The sequence below is a fragment of the Poecilia reticulata genome, linkage group LG1 (genome assembly GCF_000633615.1).
Source record: "Poecilia reticulata strain Guanapo linkage group LG1, Guppy_female_1.0+MT, whole genome shotgun sequence".
In the NCBI taxonomy this organism is placed as follows: domain Eukaryota; kingdom Metazoa; phylum Chordata; class Actinopteri; order Cyprinodontiformes; family Poeciliidae; genus Poecilia; species Poecilia reticulata.
Window position 1 is genome coordinate 17,282,092 of NC_024331.1, and position 8,459 is coordinate 17,290,550.

Here is an 8,459-nt window from a genome sequence, read left to right on the forward strand (position 1 = left end):
TTTTGTTTAAAACATCTGACAGCCATGCTCTCTTTATAGATAATATTTTTTCTAATTTAAAGTGGGGTCCTATGTTAGGCCCTTTGTGGGATAAAAAAAAAAAATCAAAGAAAACTGGTAAACTTCTCTGGTTGCCCTCAGTGTTGTTGGTTTGTTGACCCAGGCAGCAACAGCTGATTGTCCTGATGAATTAATTAATTTAAAAAAGACACGAATTAACAATATGCAGACGAGGTATGAAAAGCACTCATATGGTCTGTGAATTGCTCGAGGTGAACGATTTTTACCCCGCGTCTTCCCACAGCAACCCGTTTCCTCACCTCCAGCCGAAGAGGGGCTTCATCTTCAAAGCGGAGCCACGCTCGCTGCAGCTGCGAGGGGGCGGAGCCTGCCGGGGCTGAAGTCCCGGAGCCTATCATAAAGTTAGGGAGTCTCAGAGTGCTGCTTACCTGCGCGCCGAGCCGCTTCACCTGGACCGTCACATGAAATATGTTGAGGATTTTACCTTCGTGTGCGCACTTCTTCTTGACGAGCAGAGCTGATCTCAAGCAGGTTTATATCCGAAGGAACGCAGCCGCAGCTCCGAGGACGCACAGGTAACTCAGCGTAGGGTTTTCTGATTAATTTGTTGTGCTTTCACTGCAACCTTTTGGTTAGCCAGGAATATAACCTGCAGCAGCAGCAGCAGCAGCAATCTGCCTTTAAAGAGTCTCTACACGCCTCAGTTCATACAGAAAGGTGTTTTTTTTTTTCTTGTTAAAAAAAAATATAAATAAATCAGATTATAACTTTAAGCAACGTCATAAAACTTTTACTGAATTGAATCCATGAAAAACGATTGATTGACGTTTTAAGTGCACGAGCTAAAGTTCTCTTTTTAAAAAAGGCCTCCATAAACTATTAATATTTGAGGAAAGCAAATCTAACTCGAGGTTATAGTTCTGTATGAAAGCAAGAAACACAATTTGGCTTTCAAAAGTTTCAGTGGCACTTTAAATAAAATTTTTAAATACAAAAGCTGTATACATTAATAACATTTTGTATACATTAATAAAAAAATATCCTGGGTCGAATAATAAGTGAATACAAACTGCCTTCAAATAATAATGCATAGTAATAATAATAATAATAATAGGATGAAAAATAACCTACAAATGCAAAATAAAATCAATAAAATTTCTATTGATCTGTATTAAACTGAATGAAACTGTGAAAACAGGGGCAGGGTTAAAAGTAGCACATTAAACGAAGCTAAAATGCAGTGAATGCATGAGACATTAACAACATGGGTGAAACTGAACGCATGTCTTTCTAGTGGTCCTACCTTGTTGTTTGCTCTACAACTAAATTCAAGTTTGCATTGTCTCTTTTCCGTCCAAAATGTGAAATCCATTAGCTGACAAAATATTTGTGAGACTAAAGAGTAAAAAGACAGTAAAAAGAAACACATTTAAATCCTTCATAAAAGTTAAAATAAGCTGCTTGTTGTTCAAATAATCCCTCATATCTTGTATTTTTACATCAGTCTGGACTCATGGATCTGTTTTGTTTTATATGAATTCAGCTTGTAGGTGCAAACTCTCTTGATCAAGTACACTGTAGTTGTATTTGTTCATTAAGGCCAGCATAGTTAATCTCCATCAAAAAGAAAAAGAAAAAAAAACATAGTTATCTGCAGAACTTTCATATTATTTGTAGTTAAATACCGTACCTCGCGTCTTGCCCAATGAGCTCCCCCACCACCCTGTAGGGATAAGCTGGCATAGACAATAAAATAATGTACTTAAAGTGTCAAAAATCAAAAAACTGCATGTCAAGTCCTCAAATTACGGCATTACTGAAAAATATATTATTGAAGAATTGCTCATTGAAATATGTCTACACATTTTTCTTAATGTTTAACAAAAAATGTCATATCCATAAATTGCTATATATTTAGATATGCACACATAAAATACAACAATTATATTAAAGAAAACAAAGTTTAAGTAAATGTTCATCATTAATTTCCACTTTGTGTGTTTTGATGTTTACAATTTCACGTAAAGTTTGGATTCATGTATTTGATTATTGAGAATTAAAAAGTGGTTTCACTCCTTGAAAATTATGTGATTTTGGTGATACTAAGTATTGATACCTTTATCTTTGCCACATAAATGTCAACGTGAAGATGAAATGTCTGTTTAGCTATGCTGTCCCAAATTACCTGATCTACCAATATACCTGTCTCCATCCTGAGGAGGAGAAAATGCTTTGCTTTACTCTGTCAGTTCTTCATTTCTTTGTCATTTAAGACTTAACAGATGTTAATTAATCATTTTCTGTTTAATAATAGTGTTACAAACTATAGAATAGCATAGACACAACCCATATTATGAGTTAAAGAGGAAATTCAGGTGTAACGGCAGCAACAGATCTAAAGATCACACAGTAAAGTTTTTAGTGTTAAAAAACAAGAGCAGCAGAATAAGAGAAAATTCAGGTCAATGACTGTTGACTCTTGTAAATTAACGCTCAGTTGCTGTTTGGCTGCCCAGACAAAATGAAAAGATATAAAAATGTTCCTAAAATGTTCTGTCACGCATTCTGCTTTTTAAAATATAGTAAACAAAGAAGAAGCCGAGTTTTCCTTTTAATGTTTTTAGGGTGTAAACCCGTGCTTGGGAATCCCATAAATCATTCAGGATGTTAAGCTGCCATTCATATCTGAAGTTTTTCTGCAATTAATCATACACTTAAGAGAGAGCAGAATAGATTAGCACAGCTTAGAACTACATGCATGTCTGCGTCTGCATGTCACCAACTTAATCCGCTGCTCAGGTGTACAAAAACTTTTTTTTTTTTACGACCTACCAGGTTTTTCAAGTCAACCTTGGTCATTCCAGCAGGAGTTAGTGTTTTGTTTTAACATGTTACCAGAGCGCTTTCCTCGAACGTAGCTGCTGCGCTGAGGTCTGAAGCGTTTGATTTAGTCAGAAAACTGTTTGAAGTTTGTCATTACAGACTCGTCTGAAGTGGCCCCTGCCGAGCTCCGGCTCCACTCCATCCATCTTGTACATTTAGGCAGGTTAAAACAAACAGCCTGAAAAACCAGTTGACCCAAACGAGTTCCCACAGACAGTCAGGGGTCAACAGATGGGATGTGATGAGACAGATAATAAAACTTGACCAGTGGGTTCAATAGGAAAAGGTCTTCATGTAGTAAAAACTTCTTGGACTTAAAAATAAGCCAAATTGGGGCGTTTTTGTGAACCCAGAGTTCTGGTCAAAATAGATCAGTGCAGCCCTGGATTATTTTAAGTCAGAAATGTGCAACATCGGGACAAATGAGTTATTAAAAAGACCCCTCAAACTGGATTGCTAAATGAATAATATTTGGGTTAGAATTAATTATTTTTATGTTTATTTCAGTTCTGCAGTAAAAATGCTCAGAATATAGATTTCTGAAACTGTTCATTGATCTTATTATTCCTTGATCAAAGGATAAATGATGAACACACTAAGCACACAGTTGTGTTAACAACTTTACGAGTATAAGGCTAATATTAGCTTAAGTGAACAAATAACATGATTTATTTTAAATCATGTTAATGATTTCAAATAAAATAATTAACACAACCCACTGATATTAAGATTAATATACCAGCTTAATTTTACAATCTTTTTGCTTAAAACGACCCAACTTTTTATTCCGACAGCGTAAACTTACTATTATGGGATAAAGGAGTAGCCCAGCAGTGTCTGCGCATGCAGTTCAATGTACGTCAGGTTAACAATAGTTTAATTAGGATTACAGCTAAAGGATTGGGTTTAAGGTTTGATCCTCCACACAGAAGTAGTTTAAAAAATAAGCTAAAACTATGAATTTCTAAAGTTATCAAGTGGGTTGAACAAAATAAACCAAAGAATTCATTATTTTTGGTTGTTTTCATTTATGTACTAAAATCTAAAACATTGTATGAAATATTTTTTTATTTATATGAGCAATTTAGTCAAAATGTTGAACATGGCTAGCACTAGCTTGTCCTACCTACTTAGCACTTCAAAAGTGAAGATTACTAAATGACTTTAGGTTAACAAACATATTTGCTACTAACATGAACATTATTATACAGCATCATTATTAATTCTTATTTCATCCTGTTAGAAAAGGTCAGTAGAGCCTGATCAGGTCATTGTTTGGTTCAAAATGGCGGTCTGTAGAGAATGATGACACTTTGTCCCGTCTCCTCTGAATCCAGATAAACTTGCACACAATTTTTCACAGTGTTTGCCCTTAAACCAGCCAACTTCTTCACCAGCGGGATGAATCCAGCATGTGGATGGAGAAAACCCAGATGATTTAGTGTTCAGAGTAACGCTTACATCAGGCGAACAGAACATTTATTACTACAGTTGCAATCCAAAAGGTGTCATGATTGTTTCAAAGTACTCTTAAAACGCGTCGCCAAAAATTTTAAGAGTTGCCATTTTTTTTTGGCAACATTGAGCAATCCGGCCCTGGATTCATTTGTAACAGTATGAATAGGTTTTATTCATAATAAAGTGTCAGGTTTTAAACCTCTAAAAACAGGCTAAAGAGACCAATAGAGTGAGATGGGGGAAAAAATGATCTGGATTACTAATATCTGTGATCTTTCTGATATCTGTAATATCGAATATCGTTAATTATTTTTAGCTTTAAGCTTAACTTTAGCTTTAGAGAGTTGATTTTGTACCATCAACTCTCAGATAATACATGAATTAATACCTGTCTTGGCTTACTGTTTAACTACTCAAATGTAAATGCTGAATATATCCCGCATTAGCTTTACTATCTATTTAGCAGGTAAAAGGGGATTAATTTTTTATTATGTATCTGAACAAACCTCTTCTCTAGCACACAACACCCTGACATTAAAATTACCATTCAGCAGCATTCTTATTTCTTCCTGTGGAAGAGGTTTGGTGACGACTGATCTGGTAGTAGTGTAATTCAAAATGGCGGTCTGTAGAGAATAACGACTCTCCTTCCTGTTTCTTCTTAAGCCAACATACTGGGCCACAGTTTTACACCAAATATTTGGTCCTGCAGCAGCAGTAAACCAGGATTTGGGTTTTAGATTTAACCAACAGGTTCCTGTTTGCAAATCATTAACTAGTTGCGCATCAAAACCTTGTGATGATTGCCTCCGAGTGTATAAAGGCTTTTGTTAACGACTGGACTTTGTTAACATGTAAGTCATAGTTGGAAGCACACATTAAGAAAGAATCACCAGTGTGCAACTTGCTCTTCAGCGTTCCTCCCCCTCATGTTGGGCCTCCGTTCGATGGCAGACTTGTAAAATGGCGTCTGTGCTGAGTCTTGGTCGGGCAGGTTTTATGACCAGAGAATTTTGTGCAGCTCTCTCACTCCCCTGGGGCCCACCGTATGCCAGCTGTTTCCCTCAGGAACCAGGGGGCTCTCCCAGCCTTTCACTGGATGAAGGAAGATACCTTCGCTTGTTTACGGGCGGAGAGGAGGACCGTGTAGATCTGAGCATCTTCAAACAAATTATAGAGTTAAAACTCTGGCTGCATGTTGGCTTGAAATAAGTCACCTTGACCTTTAACAGCAGACCTTGTCATTAGAGAGATTCCAAACTAATTGTTTTACGATTTCGTTCAGAGTGTAGAAAGTAGCTCTGAGTGACTTTAACTTAGCTTTGATCCTCTTTGCTTTACAGGCAGCTTGTTGGGTGACCTCTTGTTTTTTTACAGTGTGACATTTCAGATATGCATCACACCAAGTGATCTCCAGTCAGACACCAGACTACTGCATTGTTTCCTGCTGTAAAGATAATTGCAGACGTTCGTGATTAGAGTACTGGAAGTCAACATGATGGTTTTGTGCTGGAACCTGTTTGGTTTTATGTCCTGTTGGCTCCTTCTCATTCACCTACACAAACATGTCCAACTTTAACAAGCATTGTGTCACCTGTGGAAAACGGATGGGCACCTCCTCTGGTACGCATCACCTGACTGCCGATGACGCCGCCGAAGTGTGCGCAGATGAAAATTCCTGAGGCTTGTTGGGGACAGGATGTGAATTCAGAGCATGTGCCCATAATTATACACATAAAGTAATTGTTCTCGTGTTATTGTTGGGCTGCTATTCTCCAGCTACTGAATGTTGTTAGTTCGCAGCTGTTGATGCTTCCTTCGCCGCCAGTGTGTCAGAGGGAGGGCGCCTTACACGTCGTCTTCCGTAACTTGCCCAGAGGGCTGTTGTTGTAAATCATGTGTGATTCACACACACACACACACACACACACCTACAAACACACACGCACGCGCACATACATATACAAATGTATAAAATGCTTCTTCTGTCTACTAGGTTTTTATCTCCACAAGCCTCAGGGATGTACAAATAGGCTTTGGCCTGCAGCCATACCTCCCTGCAACTTCTTCCTCTACCAAACTGTTCTCTTGTCAACACTCCCCCTCACCCCCTCCCTTCATTTCTGCTGATTTTTTTTTTTCCCCCTGCTGCTGCCTCTGCCTCCGTGCCGAGCCAGCGATGTTGTTTTCTTTGCGCTTGTCTTTGACGGTCCTTCATGGGAAGTACCTGGCAGCGGATGCATGTGGCAGGCCTTTGCCTGGACACGTCTGTCTCCCCCTCTCGTCTGTTTCCACGGCCACGCAGCGTGAGAACTGCGGTATCTATGGTAACCGGGGGAGGTGTCCTCAAAGTTTAGAATTTAAGTGCTGCAAACAGGGGTCTGCGAATTTAGTTTTGAAACTTTTGGTTCCCAAAGGTTGAGAGACTAAAATAGGCGAATGAAAGACTGGTTTAAAGATGTTTTTTTTTTTTTTGTTTTTGTCTCTGTAGGTTTTCTTCTCAGTGCTGCCTGAAAAGACACTGATAAACTCCTCAAGGGGCTGACTTAATCCTGAATCTTACACCTGCACCACCGGCATTCATGGCCCACCCTTATGAGCCCTGGTTAAGGACAGCACCATCTAGTGGCAGCTCTGAAGAAATGAACATCCCGTCCTGGTGGGACCTCCACCGCGATGTGCAAGCCGGCAGCTGGATAGACCTGCAGACTGGGCAAAGTGTTGGCGTGCCCTCAGTGAGCACTGGCAGCTCCATGGGATTGCAGAACTCTTTAGGCCCGTATGGCTCCGACCCACAGCTGTGCACCATGCCCCCGGCTCAGCACACCCCCACCTCACACTCGCCCCACCTCTTCCCACTGGACGGCTTCAAGATGGAACCACTGGGGCCGGAAATGCTGCAGCAGGAAACCTTCTCCTTGGAGGAACCGCAGGAGACCTCTGTGTCAGCTCGGCCCAAGCCCCAGCGACGTTCATCCTCTCGGGGCGCCGGGCAGACCATGTGCCGGTGCCCCAACTGCATCCACGCCGAGCAGATGGGCCAGAGCGCCGACGACAGCAGGACGAAGCACATGCACAACTGCCACATCCCCGGATGTGGCAAAGCCTACGCTAAGACCTCCCACTTGAAGGCTCACCTGCGCTGGCATAGCGGCGACCGGCCCTTCGTCTGCAACTGGCTCTTCTGCGGAAAGAGGTTCACGCGCTCTGATGAACTGCAGCGCCACCTGCAGACACACACCGGTGCCAAGAAGTTTAGCTGCGCTTTGTGCCCAAGAGTGTTCATGCGTAACGATCACCTGGCCAAGCACATGCGCACCCACGAATCCCCGCCGGGGCACGGGGAGGAGAGAGTAAATGGGGATGGGAAGGGTTTCGATGCACCCACACCTCCACAGTCGTCGTCTGACAGCACAGAGCCTCAGCTGAAGCTCAAATGTGAGATAGACCCTTCGGTTTCAAATGTGACAGGGCAGTCTGGCTAATTTTATCACTTCGAGGAGATGTTTGGTAGTAAGAGGGTTCGGTCCTCTCTGTCACAGAGGGAGAATAGTTTTACAATAGAATAGAGAGTAGAAGAATGGCTTTGACACACTATTACCGATGAAAGCTGGATGGAACAAACGTATGCAACTCCTGTGGTAGAGATAGAAGGGATGCTGCAGCACACAGGAAACACGGGGTTGCATGCATTGTGCAGCTAAAACGCTCCTCTGTAGATTTTAAAAGGAATCAAAGAAGAGCCGGAGGCGCAGCGTGCTGCTTGACCCACCAGCAGACCAGAGGACGGACATGAGTCCGACTGAAAACAGATGTTTACGTGAAACTTGTTGAACGTGTTACTGAAAGTGAGGAGCAGGTCTGCTTCCAACTTTTTAAAAAGGAGACAATGATAATATTTTTTTTTTGTATTTAATATTCTGACTACATGAGTGCAGCCCACTGTACCAGGAGACAAAGCGGTTTCTTTTCTGTTGAGAGCACACAGATCGAGAGCCGTTTTTTTGTTTTATTGTGATAATATAATATAATATAATATAATATAATATAATATAATATAATATAATATAATATAATATAATATAATATAATATAAT

General features: G+C 40.6%; 1 protein-coding gene across 1 annotated transcript; it reads left to right on the forward strand.

Moving 5' to 3' along the window:
• Window positions 1-456: 456 nt before the first annotated feature.
• sp6 (Sp6 transcription factor) lies at window positions 457-8,362 on the forward strand. Its single transcript, XM_008406673.2, has 2 exons — window positions 457-596; window positions 6,854-8,362. Exon 2 carries the CDS (start codon window positions 6,945-6,947, stop codon window positions 7,845-7,847), a length of 903 nt encoding a protein of 300 aa, XP_008404895.1. The 5' UTR covers window positions 457-596; window positions 6,854-6,944; the 3' UTR covers window positions 7,848-8,362.
• The last annotated feature ends 97 nt before the right edge of the window (window positions 8,363-8,459 follow it).